The sequence below is a fragment of the Pongo abelii genome, chromosome 9, assembly GCF_028885655.2.
Source record: "Pongo abelii isolate AG06213 chromosome 9, NHGRI_mPonAbe1-v2.0_pri, whole genome shotgun sequence".
Lineage (NCBI taxonomy): Eukaryota > Metazoa > Chordata > Mammalia > Primates > Hominidae > Pongo > Pongo abelii.
This window is the reverse complement of record NC_071994.2, coordinates 57,402,196-57,426,788: the sequence shown is the minus strand read 5'-3', so window position 1 is coordinate 57,426,788 and position 24,593 is coordinate 57,402,196. Positions and strand designations below refer to the sequence as shown.

General features: G+C 44.5%; 1 protein-coding gene across 17 annotated transcripts in view; it reads left to right on the top strand.

The window, feature by feature from the left end:
- The window catches only part of NAV2 (neuron navigator 2), an 882,771-nt gene that overhangs the window by 573,252 nt on the left and 284,926 nt on the right, over positions 1 to 24,593 (top strand). For 15 of the 17 annotated variants that reach the window (XM_063728134.1, XM_063728135.1, XM_024254960.2 and 12 more), the window contains one exon: positions 17,057 to 17,174. In XM_063728134.1, the coding sequence (XP_063584204.1) occupies positions 17,057 to 17,174 (118 nt within the window). Of the gene's footprint in view, positions 1 to 8,181; positions 8,359 to 11,301; positions 11,559 to 17,056; positions 17,175 to 24,593 lie in introns of those variants that run through there. The other 2 variants (XM_063728129.1, XM_063728132.1) reach the window with 2 other exon arrangements.

The window sequence follows — 24,593 nt, the reverse complement described above, 5'->3', positions numbered from 1 at the left end:
GTAAGGTTTTGCTCTTGTGTGGCCTCAGCAGCCACTGCCTGGTTCAAGTGAAGTTTGCACAGTCCCTTGGCCTAGAGCTTCATGCCCAGCTTTTGCCAAGCATGGGCCAAGTGGGGGAACGATTCCCCAGGTTTGTTTGCCTGGGGCAGCCAAAGAAACGGTGATTTATTTCCCGAGTGTGTCATGAAAATGTAAGCACCGAGAGTTGGATTATTTTGGAGGGTGAGAATTTGATGGGGGAGATGGAGATGGAAGAATTGCAGCAGTTTGGAGTCAGGGCTGGGGGCCAGAGTGCTGCCCAGTGGGTTGGGGTAACATAAGCTGCCGCTATTCAGGAGGTGGCCTGTGTAAGAAAATCTGACCACAGCGGGTGCGTGACTTCAGCTAAAATTAACCTTGGAGGCTTCACACGCTTCCACAGTGCTTTGAACTAGACACCCCCAGAGAGGGCACGGGACGTTGACTGCTGAGGACTGCGCTGCTGCTGTGGGTTGAGCCATGCCTGTAAGCATCAACTTATGGGTTCCCACTCGGGGTCAAAGTCGGGATTCCTGTGACCATTATAAAGTGGTAAGCAACCTCCAGGGATGTTGGCAGGGTCTCTGGGGAGAGACAATGAAATTTATTTGAATTGGACTTGTGTTTAGAGATGGTTTCAATTTATTTTCTATGCAGAGCAGAGACCACGAGCCCTCCAAGCAGGACTTTCATTTGTGGAAAGCTAGAAGAGCTAACTGCCACATTTGTGCTGCTTTTTTGTTTCGTATATCCGCCCAGGGTGAGGGCTGGGTGGTGTATTTTTAGAGCAGGTAGAGAAAGATCTGTCTGGACATTGTTGGTGGCCTGAGAAAATACAACTGCATAAACCAAAGGCCAAGCTGAGGAAGCTGAAATTGGGAAGGTCCTGGATGTCAACAGGTGTGGCAGGTTTCAGTTGTTTTCTTAATTGTGGGCCTCAGCAGGTGCAAAAGAGTTGGAGGAGATGTCAGGGAGTACTCCTGAGGGCTTCATTGAAGGAGGGACTTGCTTGGGAGAAACTGGAAACAATTTCCTGTTCAGTGAGACCCAGGGATGTCCTGGGAAGGGCCCACTGCCCTCTCCCTCCCCTGGCCAGGGCGACCTGAATGGGATCTTTTAAGCTGGAAGGCATCTGTACCCATGGCTTTCCACTTGCCGCCGAGAATCCATTTGGGAGCATGCATTCACAGAGCAAAAAGGCAAGATGCATTTTTCTTCCTTTATGCCTCCTTAACCTTCAGACAGTTACTGTAACTCAGGGGCTAATGGCAGTCCTGGTGCCTGTAGCTGTGTGGCGCTCTGGTTTTACAATCAGAATGGCCAGTTTTTTGTTTGTTTGTTTTGAGAGAGCGGATCTCACTATGTTGCCCAGGCTGGTCTTGAACTCCTGAGCTTAAGCAATCCTCCTGCCTCAGCCTTCTGGAGCAGCTGGGACTCCAGACTTGAGCCACCGTGCCCAGGTAGAATGGTCACTTTGATGTGGTCAGAGGCCATGGCTTTATGACAGAGAGAGAACCTTCTTAGTCAATTCTTCTTGCAAAAATGCTGTAGTTTACCCTCCCCTCCTAAAACTGATCCTTCTCCCCTACATATCTAACCCAACTTCCTAGGCAACATTAGCATTATTAGGTCGTTTGGCAGGGGCTTATTTTCTAGGAAAGAGTGTGCTTCTCTTATCTGCTTAATGCTTACTGTATACAGCTGACCTTGGAGTGATCTGTTATAAAAACGTTTAAACCCCCAAAGCATTTGCTTTGGTGAGCAGATATTCTGTATGGCCCTTTATGTACAAAGATATGAATGATGTGGGTATGAAAGGTGTAGGGAAAAAAATCCCTGCATGAAGATATGTTTTCACACAGTTTTGAGGTCATTTTCCATGTGAGCCACTTTACTGAGTCCTCTATTTGATATCCTTTTGTTCCTTCATCCTCTGGGTGTGTGGCTTATTAAAGGTGGAAGGCTGCTGGGATATCGGACATGTGTGTCGTTTGCTCTAGATGTGTAGTACTACCCAGGCCAAGCACAATTAATGGGGATGTCCCTGAGTTATCATTATTATTTTTAACTCCTGGGGTCTAGGCTCACTGCCCTGTGGAAGAGATTTCTTTTGAGGTAGAATGTTAAAAATAGACATTTCAATAGGAGGCAGCTGTGGTATGTGGTTCTGAAGTTGGATGAACACATCTTATATGCCTGCATGGGAATTTCCATCCCCTGCTGGACCTGGGTGATTAGACATAGAATTCAAATTCCCATCTTCATAGGAACACAAGGCTCCTTCCAGTTCCATCCTAGAACTTCTTCTTCATCGTGGTCATCTGAATGACCTGGCCTGATTTTTGTAACTGCCTTGTGGCATAAAGATGACTGGACTGAGTTGGAATACTTGGTCTGTTAGCTGGACAGATGCTAACCTTGTCCAGCTGATATCTCACTGGCTTCATCCATGCAATGGGGAGAATGCAAGCTGCCACCGCCCATGTTTCCCAGGATTGTTGTGAGGCTCAGATTGGATTGTGTTTACGAAAGAACTTTATAAATGGTAAGTAAGCACTGTAGATGGGAGGTAGAGACAGCACTGTTGTTAGGACTTTATTATTCTTGAGATGAATCAATCAGGGCCTTATTCCAGGACTTTGGAGAATAAATAGTATCTTTGTGCAAATTGTTCTTTTGTGCTCTGGGTCAGGTTGTCCCCTGGGTAGGGGAGACACCCCTTCTTTCCTAGGTGCCAGCTTGGTGTTTGGTAGTCTTCGTAGCAAACGCCTAGTATAATAAAAATAATGAACATGAAAAACCCGAGATGCCCCCAGGCCTGAGAGCTCTGACATCTGGGCTGGAGAAGGGCCCGGGGCACAACGGTCATTTCCACTGTGGCCAAGTCTCTTGGCCATGGAGTTACTGAGAAAGGAATGAGGCTCCCAAATGGGGAAGGAGCAGGCAAGCACGTTCCTAGGGCCGGGCAGCACCAGCCACTGCTGGGAATTGCCTGCCTTCCAGAGTTTTTTAAAGCCTTTGCTACACAACTTTCCCACAAATGACACAACAGTCTTTGCCAGATTCTGTGCCTCTCTGCCCAACGGGCTGGAGGGCCATGGCCATTTATGAGAATGTCAGATCTTCTCTAGTCCCTCTGTACCTTCCTTCACCCCTTCATCCCTCTGTCCCTTACCCCTCCCTGAGTACTTCTGCAAGTGTGCTCATAGGTGCTTCACATTTTTTTCCTCATTCAATTCTTCATCTAAGTTGGTGCAGTAGATGCTATTACAATCTCCACTTCACAGATGAAGAAGCTGCTCTTGAAGAGTTTAAGTGACTTGCCTGGACTTGGATACATTAGCAGAAAATTCAGGGAAGTTAACGGTTATAGAATAACATCAACACAGAATATCCGCTCTCCTAAGCAAATGCTTCCAGGGTTTAAACATTTTGCAATTGATCATTCCAAGGTCAGTGCTTTATGGTCCATTGTTTATGGTTGGCATCATTATGTAAAAATATGTAAATATACATATAATATTTATTATTCATAAACAAAATATAATTTTCAGGCCCTTCCACCTCCCTCTTTCTCCAGGTGAAACCAGAGGAGGCTCCCACCACCTTTTTTTTTCCCCTCTGTGCCTTCTGTCACAGCCCCTTATGCAGAAAAAGGAACTCCATCTGGAGCCCTCTCTGGATCTACTTCTCCCAGATTAATCAGTCTGCTGTGTAATCTTTCAGGAGACCTGACCCCTCGTCTCCCAGGGGAAATCCTTAAACTGCTCACCACCCCACTGCTCAGGTTTCTTGGGTAAGAAACATCCTCAAATAATCACCATGAGTGTACACAGTTTGCCTTTGGTGTTGGGAATTTTAATAAGCAATGTACACCTTATATAGCCACTCACCTGCCCTGGTCTGAGTGGCCCTAAGAAAACAAAAACAAAACAACAAAACAAAAATCCTTTACCATTAAAAAAAAAAAAATCTCCCAGGCTTTCCAGAGTGATTACATATCCTCACATCAGTCTCCTGGGGTTAAAGCATTTAGGATCCCATTGGAAATGTAAATGTTTTTTGGGAACCGTGACTCACCTTTCTCTGCCAGAGCCGTGTGCCTGGGACCTAGCAAGCCCTGATGGAATGGAATGTGGGTCAGGTGAGTTATGATCCCCAAGTCAGGCAGAGACAGTTAGGTCCAGTGTCTGGGAATGGGGGAACACCTGGAGCGGGGCTTTTCGGACACCCCGCTTTTCGAACACCTCATCGGGTGATGAGGTCCGAGTTGGGGGAGGAAGGGACTGGGCAAATTGAGGATGGTCAGTGTTTGGGAGACCAGTGCCAAAACCAAAGACACTCATGTGAAAGGAGGGATGGGGTGGCCAAGAGGGCCTTTGAGCCAGCAGTCCTTGAGCAGGTGCTCTGTAACAAGCACGCTGAGAGGTCCTGCAAAGGGAAACCTTGAGCTCATGCTCTACCCACTTGGCCCTGTAAATAAAGCCAGGTCACTCTCTTAATGGGGAGTAACTGAACCTTGGCTCCAGCTCAGTTGCTCCTGTCCCTTCACCTACTAGGAAGCGGAACTTGGCACCTCTTGTCCTTTCTGAGAAGGATTCCACTTGCCCTAGAAAGCACCAGTAAGAATACAGATTGCATTGGAGATCTCCAAGGGGAGAGTTCAGATCACATTCAGTCTCCCTAAAGGCCCCTCGATCTCATCTCCAAGCCTTCTCGCCCACCCAGATAGCCTCTCTGCACCCCACAGGCTTCCCAGCTCCAGATTTTACCTCTCTCCCTGAATTCCCTTTTTTTCATGCAAAGCATTTTAGCACAGTCTACTGTCCCCTAAATTTGCATACTCTTACCCATCATTCTACAAAACAAAGAGATTTCCAGTTTGGGGGAGGGGTAGGGGTAAGGAGGGAAAATAATAACTCATATGTTTTTTCCTGTCCCACCTATGTGATTTAGAGATTTTTCTTTTTTTTTTTAACTCCGTCTCACCTGTCTATACTCAGTGATGTTTAACAGTTGGCTCTCCAAGGAGAAAAGCCTGATAGGTAGTACTTGCCAATTACCAAAAAATGGTGTAAATCCTTCTACCAAGACTGATTTTAATTTACCCACTCTGAGCTGGGAAGAGATGTACAGTAGTGCATTTTTATATAGTATTTCCCTCATACAGATATAATAGGTGTAAATAATCTCATGACCATAAACGATAGTAAAATACAGTAAAATAATTAGAAAGTGATGAGTTTTAAATATTTACTATCACTTTAAAAATATAATTTTAAGTTTATATAATTTAATTATTAAAATAGTGGCTGTAGTTAACAATCAGCTCCAAAATTTGCTGAAAATGTTGCAACCAACTCTCTTGAGCCAGTCCATGCCTGCCCTGGCATACCACTGTATGTGTGTATCTTTGAAAGTAGCACTTTAGCATCCACTGTCCGGTGGGTCCTACTACCAAGCTACTGAAATTGTCTCATGGCAGTGTTACTTACCAGTGCCTGCTGTGGGCCTTTTGCTATGACTGGTCTAAAAGCTACGTGAAATATGTTGGTTTTATGGACTTTATAATCTAGGCAGTGAAGGGGAACATACTCATTCATCTGTCCCACCCATTAGTCCATCTGTCTATTTGTGCATCCCCCACCATTTAATCATTCATCTCTTTTTTTCCACCCACTCATCCACACTTCTATCCATCTGAACATTCACCAGTCTGTTTACCCAGATCTTCCTCCCTCCCTTCCTCCATCCATTTTTCCGTTCTTCCAGTCATCCATCTACCCACCCACCAGTAAATCAATGAGTGCTTGTTTATCACGCTCCTGTAGTGAGTCAGGTGTTGTGCTCATGTTTTAAATATGTATAAAACTTCTTCTCTACTCTATAGAAGCTCCTGATTGAAAGAGACGTGAGTAGTTACAACAGCCAGGATAAAGGCAGATGCAAAGTGCTTTCAGAGGTGAGAAGAAGAAATGAGTAATTCTGTTAGGAGTAGGCAAGCAGGTTGGGAATGGCTTTATGGGGACTGACATTTACTTTGCTTTTCAGGTTTCAAGTGGGCATTTCCTAGGTGGTGGGGGAAGGGCACCCTAGGCAGAGAGGGCAGCATGTGAAAAGGCACAGAGGCTGGGGAGCCTGTCCTACAGGGGTGTTTTAATTGCCTTCTCTGAACTCCCAGTTCACACAGAAGCCTGGCAGGCAGGATTGGCTTCTAGGAGAAGGGGGCATTCTGCTAAGTGGAGAGGACCAGGGAGGCACATGGGACCAGAGAACCTGCCCATAGGGGCTGAGGGTTAGAGTAGCATGGAACTGTGGTGTGAGGGATGCCACCAGCTGATAAACTTGAAGGCATTTTTTAGGGACATGGAGATGACGGAAATAACGAAAGGAAACTAACAGTAAAGGCACCACCTATGTGCTAAGCACTTTACAAACATTGAGTCCTCACAATAGATACAGTAGTCTTTACAACAGATAATAGAGTATTATCCCATTTTACAAATGTGAAAACTGAGGCTTAGAGAGTGGTGGATTGCCCAAAGCCACAAAGCCTTGGCGTAGTCTGTGTCCAAACATGTGCAGAGTTCTGCAGATCTAATCTCTCATTCTATCCCCTCAACAATCCTGAGATGTTAAGCAACCTGTCAGACGTCACCCAGGACTCCAAGGTCTTGGCTGGGCATGATAAGGCCAGATGTCCTAGGGAGCCTGTGCCTAGAAGGTGGAGCTGAGGTGTTTGGCTGGATGAGGGCAGGTGACAGTCCCTTTATCTGCAGTCTGCAGGTGAGAGGAGCTATGGAAGTTTGAACAACTGGATGGAGGCTACGACTTAAAAGGTCAGTTTGTGACCAGACCAGAGAGAGGCCTTGTAGTGGCCCAGGTTCTCACTGCTCACTTAGGTGTGGCTGCCCTGCCAGGCAGTGGCACTGATTGATGTCTGCTGTCAATAAGTGTGCTTGCAGCTGCTCCCAAGCCTTTCTGCAAGGGCCTGATTGCCATCATACCAGAGGAAGCACTTGGAAGGAGAATGCATCTGATTAGTCAGTAACTAATGAACGCAGGGAGAATAAACACTTGAAAAATTCCTAGCGGGGCTCTGACATTTGGCTTTCTGGCAGCTAGTAGACATTGTGGTTAAAAGTTGTTCAGATCTGGGTTCTAAGGTTGGAGAGGGTGGGAGGAAGTGCTGTAGAAACGGACTCAATTTTGTTCTGAAGTGACCAGTAAGAATTCCAGTTTTCAGCCTCACTTGGACTTATTTGATTTTCCAGGGAGTTTCCAGGGAGACCTGGAGACATATTTTGCCATGATGAGAGGTGGCAGCCGTGAGGCTGGTCAGCTTGGGTCAGATGGAGCCTCACCTTTTATTAGTTGTGTGATCCTGTGCACCTTAACCTCTTAGAGCCTGTTTTCCAGTATGTAAAATGGGGCTGATCATCCATTCAACAACTGTTTAGTGAACACCTACTATGTGACAAGGACTACTCTAAATGTTTGGTCCTGGCCTATTGGAGCTGTTACTCCAATAAGTGAGAAAGTGTAGATGAGATCACAGGTACAAAACACCTGGCACACAGTAGACAGAAGCACAGACTTCCTAGCACATAGCAGGTAGTGATCAAATGAGGAAATGAATAGGAAAGTACTTTCTATCATGTGAAGTATGAAATGGGGCATTGAGAGGAAGATTGAGGGCCGGGCACGGTGGCTTACGCCTGTAATCCCAGCACTTTGGGAGGCCGAGGCGGGCAAATCACGAGGTCAGAAGATTGAGACCATCCTGGCTAACACGGTGAAACCCCGTCTCTACTAAAAATATAAAAAATTAGCCAGGCGTGGTGGCAGGCACCTGTAGTCCCAGCTACTTGGGAGGCTGAGGCAAGAGAATGGTGTGAACCCGCGAGGCAGAGCTTGCAGTGAGCCGAGATTGCGCCACTGCACTCCAGCCTGGGCGACAGAGCGAGACTCCGTCTCAAAAAAAAAAAGAGGAAGCTCGTAGGCACTGAATGTGGGTTATCCTGAGGTGTGGATGAAGCAGGCACCTACACCCTCATCCTTAAAATATCACCTGTTTCTCCCAGCACGTTCACCAGCCTGGTTTATTTTTTTTTAAAGGCGTAGTTTCAAAACCTCTGGAGGTGCTGTGTACACCCACCTGTGGCTTGTTCATGTTCCCAACAGACAATGCCACCATTGTGTGGCTGTGGTGCCATTCCCAGGCATGACCCAGTGTCTGCTGCTGCATGGGGTCCCAGACCAGCCTTGCACACCACAGACTGGAAGAACTGGGAGACTTTGCCCCTGAGTGTTTCCCTACTTGGATACAGTCCTGCAATGGTAACTCATGTTATATTGGCATTTTTGTTTTTTACTACAGTGAGATTGTTGTGAAACTATGTTTGCTTTGTGCTTTGGTGACATGGGAAAGTGTCAGCTCCCATCTTGGGTCTGTTAGTCCTGAGTGACAAGTGGCCAGCCCTGTTCCCAGGGACAGGGGAAACACTGTGATGGGTATTATGCAATATGCCTTTCCCTCTCTCTCTGCTTTTTCCACACTGCCGTAGCACTTGACCTTCTGTGGCTAGTGGTTTCTGTGTGGGCCCCTCAGTGTAGCGTCATTAGGAGCCAGTTATTGCCTTCAAACCCTGCATACTTGTCACATAACATTGGGAAAGTCACTTTACCTCTTTGAGCCTCAGTTTCCTCATCTGTAAGATGGGGAAAATAATATCTCCCTCACAGGTGGGTTGGAAACTGAAGGAATCCCTTGTTTGTAAAGTGTTCACATTGCATGGCATCATCTTCATGGTAATTATAATCACAGCTAACCTGTTGAGCCCTTGCCGTGTTTCAGGCATTGGTAGATTATCTCATTTCAATTTCACAGTAACCAGAATGGGTGATCCATTTTACAGATGAGACAACTGAGTCTCAGATAGGGTAATTCTGGGCAAGTTACTAAAACTATCAGGAAATGGTTGGAGCATGTTTGGAACTAAATTATCTGACTCTAAGAAGTGTTCTCTTAATCATTTCACCATAGACATTTGGCAGATGGTAGTTACTATCCTACATAAGACTGGAGCAAGCATTGCCCCCCGCACAGGTAGATGCTCAGGCAATGTTTGCTTCATGCACCAAGGCATGCATGCAGCTCTAAAGCTACTTAACTTTGCCTCCACCTATTTGACTATTGTAAGGCAGTGGTTTTTAATCCCAAGGTGGGGGCTACATTAAAAGGAGGATACATTAAACCGTTATGGAGAGAGGAAAGTGGGAAAAAGCCACCAGCTAATTTCGGTTTCCTCATCCCATGCAGCTAAAAGGTTATGTGGACATGCGGTTGATACCTGTGGGGATGGGCATCATACTCCTTGCTAGATGCTGCAGATGCAGGAATGAATGTGTCACCAGCTTAGCTCTTGATAACAAATGGTGCATTTCGATTTTCTTAAAATTGTGAACAATTGAATAAGCGGTAACATTCTTTGTGGTGTTCAAGGACAGGATGAACACTCTACTATTGTTGCAAAATCATTTTTTATACTCCAGAGCATTCAGAACTAAACCATTTAACCACATACTTCTCAGTCTTAGAAATGACATTGTGTTGGTTAGGTGTGGTGGCTCACGCCTGTAATCCCAGCACTTTGGGAGGCTGAGGAGGGCGATCACTTGAGGCCAGGAGTTTGAGACCAGCCAGGCCAACATGGTGAAACCCCGTCTCTACTAAAAATACAAAAATTAGCTGGACATGGTTGTGCACACCTTTAATCCCAGCTACTTGGGAGGCTGTGGCAGGAGAATCACTTGAACCCAGGAGATGGAGGTTGCAGTGAGCCAAGATCACGCCCCTGCACTCCAGCCTGGGAGACAGAGTAAGACTGTCTCAAAAAGAAAACAAGAAAGGCATTATATTGATGACATTACCAAAGTCTAGAGTGAGGCTTCTTGAATTGGGGCCAAACAGTAGCATTCCCCTTACAATCAATCCACTGGAAATGCCTCAGACGCTAAACGACTGGTTTACTTTAATCATTAGTCTCCACATTGGCATTTCCTTCTAAGAAATACAGTTTGCTCTGTTTCTCCTGGAGCTGCTAACCTGATGCCATCTGCCTCTGGATCCATCAGGCTGCCTGGCATATCCATCTGCATTTATAGTTTGGTTGCTAAGGCTCCATTCTAGCACTTTCAGTGCAGTTGTTTTGCAGAATTTTTCTTGGGTTCTTTAGTGCTACCCTGCTTCATTTGAGGGCTAATTGCAGTATAAACTTAGCAGTGTTATTATCCCCTTTGGCTTAACATGGTACAATTATTATCAGTTTTTGTTATTACAACTAATGATTAGGTTCTTTACTTGAATTGATCTGTCAAAATGTTCGCTTTTGGATTTCAGCCTGTTTGATGTGAAATGATGTGGAGTTATAAGCAAACAAATGACGCACTCCTTAAAATTCTGTCAGGGGGAATAAAGTGAATCAAAATGAATTCATCGTTTAGCTGTCTTAGCTTTCCTTCCCCTTTTATCTTGTCAAGCCTTTGACAGCAGCTTCTCTCCCTCACAGAGCAGTTCTGGAGCACTGAGTTTCTGGTTAGAAGGGATGGGCAGAGGGGTACGTCTGCAAGATGGAGTGATTGGAGCAAGAGGATGGCTGGACTCATTCTTGGGTACTAGTGTCAAAGGATCCTAGAGACTTTCTCATGAAATGACTTGATGATTTAGAATTGGAATTGGGGATGGGATGGTGGTTTTGTTCTATCCTGCTGTTCTTTGTCCTATCAGTTTCTACTGAAACTTCACAGCTATCCACCTGGGGGCAAACCAGGATGAAGAATCAATGGGCTCCTGGGGAAAAAGCAACAGCAGCCCTCAATTTTCCATCATTTTAGGGAATGAAAGGCTTTGGAGAAAACAATTCTGGATAGCTGAGGCTCAGACAGGAAGCCTGCTTGCTTTAAGCCGTTACTCAAAATCTTGAGCCTTTACTCAAAACACACATTGCTCTGTTTTTGCTGAATTGCTGGACCTGATGAAATCTATCTTTGACGACTAAAGAAATTATGTTTATTTTTCAAGGGTACCCCTTGGAAGAATGATTTTCCTTGCATGAGCTACTGAAACAGCAAGTGAAGGAGATGTGGCTGAATTTATGTCCATGATTAGCATGGCCTATGAACACTGATTTAAAAAATAAATCTAGGTGTTTTCTTGATTCACTTCAAAAAGTTGAGAGCTGGGGACAGGGAGGGAAGGGAGAGGAAACTCCAGATAATTAATGATCCTTGTTAAATGGTTTCTGATTAATGAGCCTGAGCTATGAAGTGATTTATTTTCCCTGCTCCCTGCTCTTTTTAATCAATAAAGAGATTCTGGTTGGAGGATTTGCTGAGAGCCCACATTATGTAAGTCTCAAGTGTAATCGGTTTCCCAAGATTTGCCCTTTTTCTTCATGTTCAGCTCTACCTGGAGACCACTTACCAGCCTCCTGCCGTGGGCCAGCCCCTGTGAGGCACTACCAGGAGTGCAGAGATGGGTGAGTGGGAGTGGAAAGGTGGTGCCAGCATACACGTTCTCTACATCTGCTATATCACAGGCAGCTGAGGTTTGGGTCAGGGAATTAAGAGGGACTTAATGGGGGATGGGCATTGGAATTAAGCTGGGTGAGATGGCCTCAGGCAGCAGAGGCACCTGGGCAGAGGGGATAGACTGAGTTCAGAGAGAGGTAAGTGTGGGGTGTGTCCGGTTTTCCTGAGGGTTATCCGTATTATTACTACTGAGCATGTGGTATGTGTAGGTGTATCATTTCATTTGGTCCTTATAACATAGACTGGCAGACTTTCTGTGAAGAGCTGGAAGTCAGTACTTGAGGTTTTGTGGGCCACAGGTCTCCGGTCACAACTGCTAGGCTTTGCTTTGTAGCACGAAAGCAACCAGAGACCATAAATGGATGAGTCTGTGTCCCGATACCTGTCCCGAGGTTGTTGACCACCTATTTGTTTACATAAATAGAGGTGGTCAGCTAGAACTGGCCCGGGTTGCAGTTTGCCAGCCACTGCCTTATAATATGTTTGATATAATCCCTGTTTTATGGAGGATAAAACCGAAGAACAGAAAGATTAGTAGAAACTAACATTGCCCAGGGCCAAGGGCCAGCTTGACTAGGTCAGATTCCAAAGGCTGCATTCTTCCACACACGCTGCCTCCCCTTCAAAGGCTGGAGGACATTCTGGAGTAGAACAGATGGATGATAAGGCTGCCTTGACCGAAGTGTGAAGAGTTTGCCTTTATTTTTTTATTTTAAAAAATTGTTTGAAGAAGTTTAAAAACAGGCATGCTTAATTAGCATAATACTGAATGACAGCCAGTCACAAACTGAATTTTTAAAGTGGGAAGTGTTTGCTCCTGGTGTGGTGTGCCTGCCTGTAATCTGGGAATCCCAGCATTTTGCGAGGCCCAGGCCTAGGAGGGAGGATCCTTTGTTGTATGAGTTCCACAAGCCTAGGTAGTATAGCGGAATCCCGTCTCTACCAAGGGGAGGGTGGGGAGGGAGAGGAGGGAATCAACAATGAGCTGGGTGTGTTGGCACCATCTGTAGTCCCAGCTACTCGGGAGGCTGAAGCAGGATGATCATTTGAGTCAGGGAAGCTGGCTGAGTTCAAAGCTGCAGTGAGCTTTCATTACCCCACTGCACCCCAGCCTGGGAGACAGAGTGAGACCTTGACTCTTAAAAACAATTTTTTAAGGGGGGGATGATATAAAATAGATACAAAATTTACCATTTTAACCATTTTTCACATATACAATTTAGTGGCATTAAGTACATTCATGTAACAAATGGTATATAACCATCACCATTATTTATCTCCAGAACTTTTTCAACATCCCAAACCAAAACTCTGTACCCATAAAACTTCCCTTTCCTCCCTCTGACCAGACCCTTTTAACCCCTATTCTACTTTGTCTCTATGAATTTGATTCTTGTAGGTACCTCTGTAAGTGGAAACATGCAATATTGTCCTTTTGTATCTGGCTTATTTCACTTAGAATTACGTTTTCAAGGTTCATTCATGTTGTAACATGTTTCAGAATTTCATTCCTTTTTCAGGCTGGAGTGCAATGATGCATGATGGCTCACGGCAGCCTTGACCTCCAGGGCTCAGGTGATCCTCCCACATCAGCCTCCTCAGTAGCTGTGACTATGGGCACGTGCCATCACACCCGGCTAATTTTTTGTGTTTTTTGTAGGGAGGGGGTTTCACCACATTGCCCAGGATTGTCTTGAACTCCTGGGCTCAAGCTTGCCTTTAATTCAGTGGGAAGTGGGGAGCCATTGATGATTTTTTGAACGGGTAATTAGATTAGAGCTGCGCCCTAGGAAAGTTTGTTTGGCATTGATGTGTAGGTAAATTAAAGTTGAGAGAAGAGCTCTTGTTTCAGAATGAGAAGTTCACTTTGGCAGAGCCGTTTCCAACCACTCTATCTTGTAGAAGTTCTTGTGAGTGTACCTGATACTTGTGTGGCCTCACCGTGGCTCTGCAATCGCAGTGTGTGTGTATGTGCACTTGTTGAAATAAGTTTAACCTTGGCTTCTTGCTGTGTTGTGCAAACTCACAAAGAAGGCTAGTTGTAGAGACAGTATGTCTATTTTAAAGAATCTTAATCATCTAAGAAGGGATGAGCTGAGGCACCAGCATCTCATCCCACTCAGCTGAGCCCTTGCTGATGTTCACTTCTCACTCAGCTGATGTTTTAGGCGCACGTGGCTTTAAACTGTAAACTTCATGGTCCCTCCCACGTGGCTGAGGAAATCCCTCCAGGGTTTGAGAGAGCAGTGTGGTGTATCCCCTAGTTAGGGAAGGAAGCCTTGCTTTATATACCAGCCTGGCCGGTTTCTGACTTGTTTTTCTTTTACACTCTGCCATACTTTGTTATTCCAGGTAGGGGATATTCCAGACTCTTGAAATTTGGCTGTGAGAAGGGGAAGAAATCCTTAAGTCATTTGTATCCTGGAGATTCAGGGTGGAGGCTGTGGCTGATTTTGTTATGCCCATTTCATGAAGCTGTTAGTAAAATTTTTTATTATTAACTTTTATTTACTGAACACTTAGCATGTGCCAGATTCTGTGACCTTTGTATGTATGAGCTCATTTCATCTTCATAATACCAATGATGTAGGTATCATTATCTTGCAAATGACAACACTTAGGCCAGAGGGCACAGAGGGAATTGATAGCATAGAAGCTAAGATTAAAGCAACTCTGTCAGTTCCAGAGCACGCCTCTTTATTACTCTCCTCCCCAATTGCCTTCACTTCCTGAGCCCCAGCATGGGTCAGGACAGGCACTTCCATACAGTGCCACTCTGAGTCTTCACATCGACCTTCTGAAGCAGGCCTTATTGTACTCATTTTACAGGTGAGTAAACTGAAGCCCAGAAAAGTAGAGTCACTTATCCAAAGGCATTCAGATAGCAAGGGAAAGATCTAGGTTTGGGTTTCGATTACTTTTAAAATCTGGGACCAGGTGTGGTGGCTCATGCCTGTAATCCTAGCACTTTGGGAGGCTGGGGTGGGCAGATCACGAGGCCAGGAATTAGAGACCAGCCTGGCCAACATGGTGAAGCCTCGTCTCTACTAAAAATACAAAAATTAGCCAGGCGTGGTGGTGTGCACCTGTAATCCCAGCTAGTTGGGAGGCTGAGGCAGGAGAATTTCTTGAACCCGGGAGGCGGAGGTTGCAGTGAGACAAGATCACGCCACTGCACTCCAGCCTGGGTGACAGAACGAGACTCTGTCTAGGGAAAAAATAAATAAAAATAAAATAAATTCTTTCACTGAGAACATAATAGAGACATGAACCTAGAGTCAGTAGGAGGATGCCACGGAAGATGAATAACTCGATCAACATTCATATTTGTATTCAGGGAGGCATTGTAGAATGTCAAAGGGATTGTAAAATAGGTTAGTCTGGGCTCAAATCCTGGCTCTGCCACTTATTTGTGACCTTGGACAGGTTATTTTACCTTTCTGCTCTTCAGTTTTCTCCTCTGAAAAGTGGACACAATAATAACTTCTGCCACATAGAATGAGGATTGACTGAGTTAACGTGTGTAAAATGTTTATGTCAGTGCCTGGCATGTAGTAGGCACTGTATGTTAGTTGGATTTATTAAGCTCCTTCTCTGCATAAAGCACTCTTTCAAATGTGCTCTTGTAAGTACTTGGCATACGTCATTAAACAAAACAGACCCAAATCCCTACTCTTGTGGAGCCTACAGAACCGGGACCAGAACCCATGTCTGCCTCTTTTCCTTTTAATGTTTATTTTCCTTCCTCTCTCCCTCTTAATTTTCTTTAATGATCTTTTAAATTTCAAGTTGGCTATTGTCATTACAAAGGCGATGGTCTACTTCCTGAGCCTTCTTTGTGCTTATAAAATTGAAAATACTCTTGCTTTACTGGATTGTTGGTCTCTGACAACTGGAGAGTCACGAGGAAGGAGACTAGCATGGATTTAAGGATTGGATCCTTGGGCTGTGTTGTGAAATAGAAGGACACTGTGGGTGTACCTTTGCAGTGGAAGACAGAGCTTCTAGGTGGGTGGGTGGTGGACAGGTGTTACAGCTCTCATCTCTTCAGGAACCAGAAGATGCAGCTCCACCTCATCCCTTCCTGGTATGAGGCCCTCATGGTCCCCAGGTGGAGTAGCCAGAGATGCTGTCTCCTTAGAAGGTCTCTGCTTGGCAAATCTGACCCCGGCTCCTGTTCCCATTCCAGGAGTGTTGGTGGGGGGTGGGGGTGGGGGGATGACCATTGTGTGAGATTACACTGGGAAAGGCATTTGGAAGAACAGGATGGAGGGTGAGGATGAGACCATATGCTGCTCTGGGAGTCACATGGATCCTCGGAGCAGGCCTACTGGTTGAGGTAGAATGATCACCTTCATAATTTTGGTGGAGACATCATGGAATTAGTACTTGAGCCTGTTGCCACTAACCAGTTGAGGCAGGACATTCTCTTTTTGACCAATCATTTGTTCCTATCCATCTGAAAAAAAGAGGTGCTGATACCCTAAGGCCTACATGTTCACATATACACTCTTCTGCAAACTCACAAGTCCATGCATGGAACTTGGCACTCAAAATCAGAAGGTTTTTTGTTTTGTTTGTTTTTGGCTTTGATGGTTGGGGAGAAAATTTTCAGGCAAGAGTTTTCTTGTGCTTGTTGGCCCGTTTGGAAAGAAAATATTCTTCTTTCCTGACCACTCTGTGACCAGGAAGAGCAGGTCAGATATGTTCCCCAAGGGGGTCTGCTCTCCTGATTCCATGGGTCAGCCAGTCTTTGCCTTCTAAAATGCTGCACACAACAGTGTTGTGTTTAAATATGTTGGAATTTGCTGGGTTTTGTTCACAGAATCCCAACAGTGAAAATGATGCCTGGCTTTTAAATTAAACCCATTAAATTTGAGATTATTGTGAGGCCATAAATAACTTCACTCACACAAGAGTAATTGAAGGGGCTCTGTTTTCATACTTGGCTTCTTTTCAAGGGACCCAGGCTCCTGAGAACTCAGAATAGCTCAATAGCCCTCCTTACCCTGAAATGGCCCATTAAGAGATGCCTGTTGGGTGGTAACCTCCCCATACGTTTCTCAATAAAGAGAAAAAGATGGGAAGGGGTGGGGGAGACTTTGCTTGCATCTAGAGTCGCAGCCTCTCAAAGCTGCAGCCTCTCAAAGCCGTCTGGAGCAGACTGTTTAGTTCTGTGTCCCCTGTCTCATTCAGCCCTCTGCATGTTTTGAAGCTTTCTTTAGTTTTTCCCTGAATCTTGACGGCAGTTCTCTCAATAGGCTAAGGCCCAGCTATGGTTAGCTGAATGCGTGATCAGCACAATGCACTGAATTTTAATGGTGCTGGCTGGCCCCGAAAGCTCACCAATGGGACAGTGGCCACTGTGCTGGCCTGAGCAGCTGCCTCAGACTCTGAGAGGGGATCCGACTGGCTTCCTAAAGTTGCCTGTTTGCTTTTTTTGCAGATCTACACAGACTGGGCCAATCATTATCTAGCCAAATCCGGCCACAAGCGTCTCATCAAGGATCTCCAGCAAGATGTGACAGATGGCGTCCTCCTGGCCCAGATTATCCAGGTTGTGGGTAAGAGCAGATTTTACCTTGGGGGTAATGAATTACAGTGGAGCCATCCCAAAAGGCTGGGGTGAGGGGAACAGAACACTGAAATCTCTCAGAAGGCAGCTTTCTGTCTCATGTCTTGACAATTTATTTGATTCGTGTTTTGACTAAGTTGTGTGAGTACCAGCTTGATTTTATGCTTTTCCTGTTAAGGTCACATACACAGAACTATCATCTTGATTCTCTTAGAAGAAAGGCTGGCCAAGGCCAGAGGGAAATGCTGGTGGTTTGGGGAAGAGGTGTTCTGCCCCACTTCTTGCCTCCCATTATCTTTCTGGCTCTCTCATTTCCCCCTTTGGATGGCACTTTTGTGGATTACTCTGGAAATATTTCCATAAAAAAGTAACGTGGGGCTGGTTTAACCCTGCCAACTCTACTTGGGTCTGACAAATCAAAGGCTAAGACTCCAGAGAGGATTAGATGGTCCTGGTTAATACTAGGGGAAGGGAACTTGAGCAGTGGAATTTTTCATGCCTTGGCCATGTGCTGGGAGGAGAGAGTTCCTCCAGTGAAGGCACGTGGGTGGATACTGGCCACAGCTTTGCCTTAGGCCTTAAGGTAACCACCCCATGGGCCTGACTGAGAGCCCAGAGCAGACCGAGGAGGCTTAGACGTCAATTGGACAGCATTAGCCTGATTATTGTCGCTGGTAGCCTTGGCCAAGGGAGAAGGTGCAAGGAGAGGACAGGGCCCAGCCTCTCTGGCATGTTGTTGTGGAAAAGTTGCTTACCCTTCAAGTGTGAGAAGTAGTCTTTCATAGTTGGAGCTCTGCTCAAATCCGTGGAGTATGTACCTGAAAACACAGAAGGTTGGCCTTAGCTGAAACTTTTGGACTACTGCTGCCATTCAAAGAGAAAGGAGCTTGTTTTCCCTGTTGTCTTGTGATTGATTTCTTAGACTACCTGCCATTGATTCTCCTCTTCTCCTTTTTCCTCCTCTCCCTGTATTAGTTTTCTGTTGCTGTATAACAAATTATCACAAACTTAGCCACTTAAAAACATGTCTTTATTATCTCACAGCTTTTGTGCATCAGAACTCTAGGCATAGCTTAGCTGGGTGCCTCTGCAAGGCTTCAGTCAAGCTGTTGCCCAGGGTTGCATTCTCATCTGGAGGCTTAACTGGGGAAGGGTTTGCTTCTATGTTCAACTCAGTTTGTTGGCTGAACTAATTTTCTTGCTGTTATAAGACTGTGGGCCCTGGCTTCTTGGTGGCTGTCAGCTGGAGGCCACCATCACCTCCTAGAAGCTGCTCTCAGCTCCTTGCCACATGGGCCTCCTAATATCTGCCTGCTTCTTCAATGCCAGTATGGGAGAAAGCTTCTGGAACAAGTCTGCTAACAAGGTAGAATCTTACCTAACCTAACATAATCATGGGAATGACATCTTACCAGCTTTGCCATAGTCTATTGGTTAGAAGCAAGTCTCAGGTCCCTACACTCAAAGGGGATGGGATGATACAAGGGCATGAATACCAAAGTGCAGGCATCATTAGGGGTCGCTGTAAAGTCTGTCTGCCACATTCCTTTTTCCAATTCTTCCTCTTCATCATTATTGTCCAAAGCTCTTTAAAAATTTCTCTCATTTTCTCAAATACCTTTTGAAGTAAGTGGTATTCTCTCCATTTCACAGATGCAGAAATTGAGGCCCAGTGAAGCTTAGTAGTCCAATGTCACCTGACTAGTCTCCGTGGGAATTCTAACTCAGCCAGTCTGCTTCTAAAGCTTCTGTTCTTTGCTCTGCTGTATTATATTACTTTTTACTCCAGAGATGCTTAACTTAGTGCAGGACTTTGTCCTCCTTCACTTTGGTAACCACTTATTGAGCACCAATGTGTTCCAGTACTGTTCTCCTTGCTAAGAATAAATAACAAATGTGGAAGGCTGAGACCTCAGAAGAAGGGGTACCATTTTTTTTTTTTTGGTAGGATCGTCATGGAAATACAACTTGCATCTGAGCTGGGTTTTGAAGCCCACATCAGCAGAATCACATTATGCATGTGGGCCTACTTTGACTGAGTTTTACAGCTGTGCAGAGTGTTTCTACCTGAAAACTTCCCAGGTTTTAGCACAGGCAGCAAGAGAGGGAATATAAAAAGGATCATACTGAGAGGTCTTACATTCATTCCAGCTCCATCCCTCCTGATTGTGGGATCAGCTCTGCTGCCTGTTTCTCCATCTTTAAAATGAGGATATTCATGCTTGTTTTGTCTGATCTTACAGCAGTCTTATGAAATTCAAGTTAGGTATCAAATATGACATAAGTTTGAAATCTATGACATGTTCCAGATAGCACTTGGCAGCAGCTACCTAGAAAGGTATGTATGGAAGGATGATGAGGTCTCAATATCTGTGTCAGTATGTTGTGATAGATTAGTCATGTCTGCCTTGGGCTCAGAAGAGGCAAATGGGAGTATGTATGTTGTGCATTTTCTAAACATAGTGCTATGAAAATGTAAGTTAGCAGTTTTATCATTGCTCAGGATGATGCTTCCCTGAATCTATTCAGATGAGATGAACTTCCCTAGACAGTGGCATCTTTAGGCCTAGGGTACTGGTCTGCAGTTCCAGAGACCCAAGTTAGCACCAGTTGTCCAGGCCACACCTGAGGCCACTAAATTGCTTCCCTAAACCCTCCAGCACAGGATCGCTTTGTCCAGAGACGACTCAAGTAAGGCTGGATGTCAGCATGTGATTCTCTTGCCAGAATGGCTGTGCTGGGGTTTGGAAACTCTGCTCTGTATGTAGAGAACAGACTAAAAGGAGGAGTGAGAAGACAGCAGTTGTAGGCATCTCCTGTGTGACTTCTTTCCTCAGTTGTCTATCAGCCAGCTCAGAGCATTTACTCTTAGTTTGTCTTATGAACACAGGTCTCTTGGTGAGAGAGGGGAGAAGCATCTTCTGACTAGGATGCTGAACTATTGGCCATTTGAACACTTTGCTTTTCAAGTCCATGCTTTCCCCCATACATGCCCATTAAAAGAAAATGTAAAAATATATTTGTATGTGTACACATATTTAATATACACATATGTGTGTATATATAGATATATGGATATATATTTATAGATATATATAGATATACATATATCTATATATACATACATAAAATTTTCTACATAAAATTTTATATATATCTACATAAAATTTTCCCAGAATTGGAATCTTACTGACTTCATCTTATACTGGACAGAATTCTAGTGGCTGTACTTGTTCTTTGACTGGCAAGCTCCTACTTATTCTTGAAAAGGAAGTTTCTCTTTGAGACCTTTCCTAGCTCCCCCACACAGAACCAGAGGGACCTCCCTCTATCATCCCACCAGCTGCTGTCTTGGGCCTGGGTCTTAGTTGTCTTCCTTTCTGGGTTCCCAACATTTAGCATGGTGCCTTGCATGCAGTGATGTTCAGGAAAAGTTGAGAGGATTAGGGATAAGAATTTTATTCACTACCAGCCTGGGTTGGATTGTTTCCAATAGGTGGCCTGAATGTTTCCCCTTTTCAACATTTAGTACTCCACTAAACATTCCTCTAAATTGTATGTCACACCTTTCTATTTTCTAGGGATCTACCAAAGCTCTCAAGTCAGGTTTGGAAAGGACCTTTAAAAGCTCCGATCTGATGAATGAATTGCTTCTATAAAAAGTAGTCAACAACCTCTATTAATTACTTCCTGTGATGGGCAGCTTACCACCTTTTCAGGCACTAGTTCTAATGGTGGAGAGTTGGAATCCTTCAAAAGCTCTTGTCTTAGATTCAGACTGCTATAACAAAATACCAGACTGAGTGGCATATAAACAAAAGACATTTATTTCTTATGATTCTGGAGACTGGAAGTCAAAGATCAAGGTGCTGGCAGATTCTGTGTCTTGGGAGGGCCCACTTCCTCATTTGCAGACAGCCATCTTTTCACCATGTCCTTTCATGGTGGAAGGCATGATCAAGCTCTCTTGGGCCTGTTTTATAAGGGAACTAATCCTGTTCATGAGATCTTTACCCTCATAACCTAATTATCTCCCAAAGGCCCCATCTCCAAACACCATTACATTAGGGATTAAACCTGAATATATGAATTTTGGGAGGACACAAACATTCAGACCACAGCAGCTCTTCTTTTATTAGGTCCTCCCCTTGGTAGTGTCATTCCCTGTAGGGCTACAAAGAATAATCCAATCTGGGGACATTGTGAACATCAAAATCAATTGAGGACAACAGTGGATTTATAGCCACTAAATAAAATAGGAATCCACAAGCCTATAATAATAAATAGATAAATTTAAAAATAGATATATCAATGGAGGAGAAGAGAGGGCTGGACTCTACAGGAGAACGCTGACTGATAAAGGTAGAGGGAGTTGCAACCATCTGGTGAATGGGAGTTAAGGCAGGAATCATCAATGGATGCTGAAATCTAGAGGGGGAAATTTGAGGAGGAGCAGGATTTTCGCATAGTCTCAAAATATCTGTCTATTGATTGCTTATTAGCTGCAAGGGGAAACAAAGTAAGCACTAATTGGAGTATCCAGATCACATCATGACTAGGTGATCAAAATTACATCACTAGTGAGGGACAGATGGATGTCATGTGCTTCCTGAGGTGATACCCTGAGAAGAGCACAATGTCAGTTATGCTATATTCCAGTCAGGGATGGAAAAACTGAAACTAATCATAAGGAATCTCAGACAAACCCAAATTGTGGAACATTCTATTAAAAAAAAAAAACTGGGCTATATTGTTCAAAAATGTGAATGCTATGGAAGACAAAGGCTGAGAAACTTGTTCCAGGATGAAGGAGACTAAAGAGATGTGACAGCTAAATGCACTACATGATCCTGAACTGCATCCTGTGCAGAGCAATAACATGGCCTAAAGGACATTTTTTAGTCAATTGGCAAAACTGGAATGTTGGAATTAAATCAGTGTTAAATTGCCAGAATTTGTAGCTGTACCATGGAAGACAATATACTAGTTCTTTGGAAATAAACACTAAGCATAAGAAGCAAAGGGCATAATCTATGTGGCTTACTCTGAAATGGCTCAGAAGAAAGATGATATGTGTGCCTTACAGATAAAAAGGGGGAGGGGAGGAGAAGGAGAAAGGAAAGGAGAATGGATGACGTATATGGGAATTTTCTATACTATTCCTGTAACTTTTCTGTAAGTTTGAAGTTATATCAAAATGAAAAGTTAAAAAGAAAACATATCTAAATGAAGGCCTATCAAAATTTGTAGGCAGCAAGATTGTGCCTTGTAAGGGACAGCCCCTTTCTAGGCCCAGGAGGAGTGTAGTGATGATGGCATGGTTGAGGACCTACTCTATCATGGGTCAGGTGCTAAGACCTGACCTATGATGGAGTGGGGATGGTGGGAAGGTGTTAATCACAGAAAGGTTCCTCAAGGAACTTACCTATAAGCCAAGACTTCAGACTTTATTAAGAGTGAGACAGGCAAAGCAGTCAGGGAGGGCATTGCCAGCAGAGAAAATAGTGTGTAGAGAGGAGAGGAGAGCCAGAGGGCCAGCAAGACAAAGTCAGGCAGGGCCACCAGGTATAAGGCAACGAATTTTGGGCTTTAGCCTAAGAACAAGAGCCAGTGGTTGAAGAGTTGATTTTTCAGGCTGAGAAGTAACATCTGATGTGTAACTTCAAGGAAAATCTTAAATGGTTTTTGTTTTGTTTTATTTTGAGACAGAGTCTCACTCTGTCACCCAGGCTAGAGTGCAGTGTTACGATCTCGGCTCACTGAGGCCTCTGCCTCCCGGGTTCAAGCAATTCTCCCACCTCAGCCTCCCGAGTAGCTGGGATTGTAGGCATGCACCACCATGCCCAGCTAATTTTTGTATTTTTAGTAGAGATAGGGTTTTGCCGTATTGGCTAGGCTGGTCTGGAACTCCTGGCCTCAAGTGATCTGCCCACCTCGGCCTCCCAAAGTGCTGGGATTATAGGTGTGAGCCACATGCCTGGCCTTAAATGCTTTTTACATGCGCTGTTCTTAAGTCTTCATCTATCCCAGACACCCCTGGAGCTGGGCTTCCTAGATAGTGGGATTGTTTGGGACTTTTCCGCCATCATCTTCTATAAGGCAGAAGAAAGTGGGCCTTTTGCTGCTGCTCTTTAGGAGCCTTCCTTTGGTGGCTAAGGTTGGATCTGTGTGTTCAGCGTCTTGTTAGTGTGATTATCTTCTTGAGTCATGAGCTTCCCCAAGTTGGCAGTTGCCTGCCGGCCCATCACAGTGGCATCTCTGTGAATTATTAAGAAGGTTTAAGAGGCCAGGATAAACAGCATGAATCAAGAGAGAGACAGGCCTCCCTCCTTTGCTTACGTTGCTGTCACGCAGGGAGGATGCCAGAAGAGGTTGAAGCAAGAGAAGCAGGGAGGGAGAGAGAAGGGGTGGGAGAAAAGCGGATAAGAGTTGAGAGAGGAAGGAAAAGATGAACAAAGGAGGACTGGAGAAAAAGGCAGCAAAGAGAGAGAGAGAATTTCTTCTTAGAAGTGGGAAGACCTGATAGCAGCTTCTTTTCCACCACCATTTGGGCTGCCTCTGAACACAACCAGGAAATTCAGACAACATGTAGGACTATCCCTTCTTTCTGTTGATGATCTACTACCATTATGTGACCCTGGGTAAGTCATTTACCTTTCTCGGGAGCCAGTTTTTGTCTTTTCCCATTGGCAGGATTGTTAACTGCCAGGGATGATAAGTGCATAGATGCACAAGCTATATTGAAATGCTCTGAATCCTTTAATGAAGTCTTTTGAAAAGTAATAAGCTTGATACCACTGTTCTTATTTTAAAAGTGCACTGATGCTTTCCAGTCACTAACTTGTCACCTTGCATGCAGGCAGGTTACTGCATTAGTGAGGCTAAGAAAGTCTTGAATACACTGGGATAAATAAATTACCATTGGCTCTTAAGGATGGCAGTTTTAATCACAGATGAGGACTTTGGGGATAAGTGCCTTTGTTTCTTTGATTATCTGCTGTTGGGATGCAGCCAAAGACCCCCTGCCCTGAGTTACTAAATTCAGCTTTGAAGACCAAGCTCTTCCTTCTTACCAGCAGAATCAGAGCTGCTATTAGCACTCTAATTATTTATGACAACCATAGGAATTCCTGGGAATTTAAGTAAAGGAGAAATATTTCAAGTATATGAAACTGGAAACTAGGAGGCTCAAAACTCATTTTGTAATTTTATTAATTATTTATTTTGAGATTGGATTAGTCATTTGATTCATCTCTTCCCATGTACTCTTTAGAGTGGTTATAATTAGGCTTTACCCCATCAGTTTATTTTGACTTTTGTAAAATGGAAGTATTAGGCTTGTAAGAGCCATGATATTTAAATTTAAAGAGCACTTGACTGGGTTTAGGTGACAGACCATGAAAAGGAA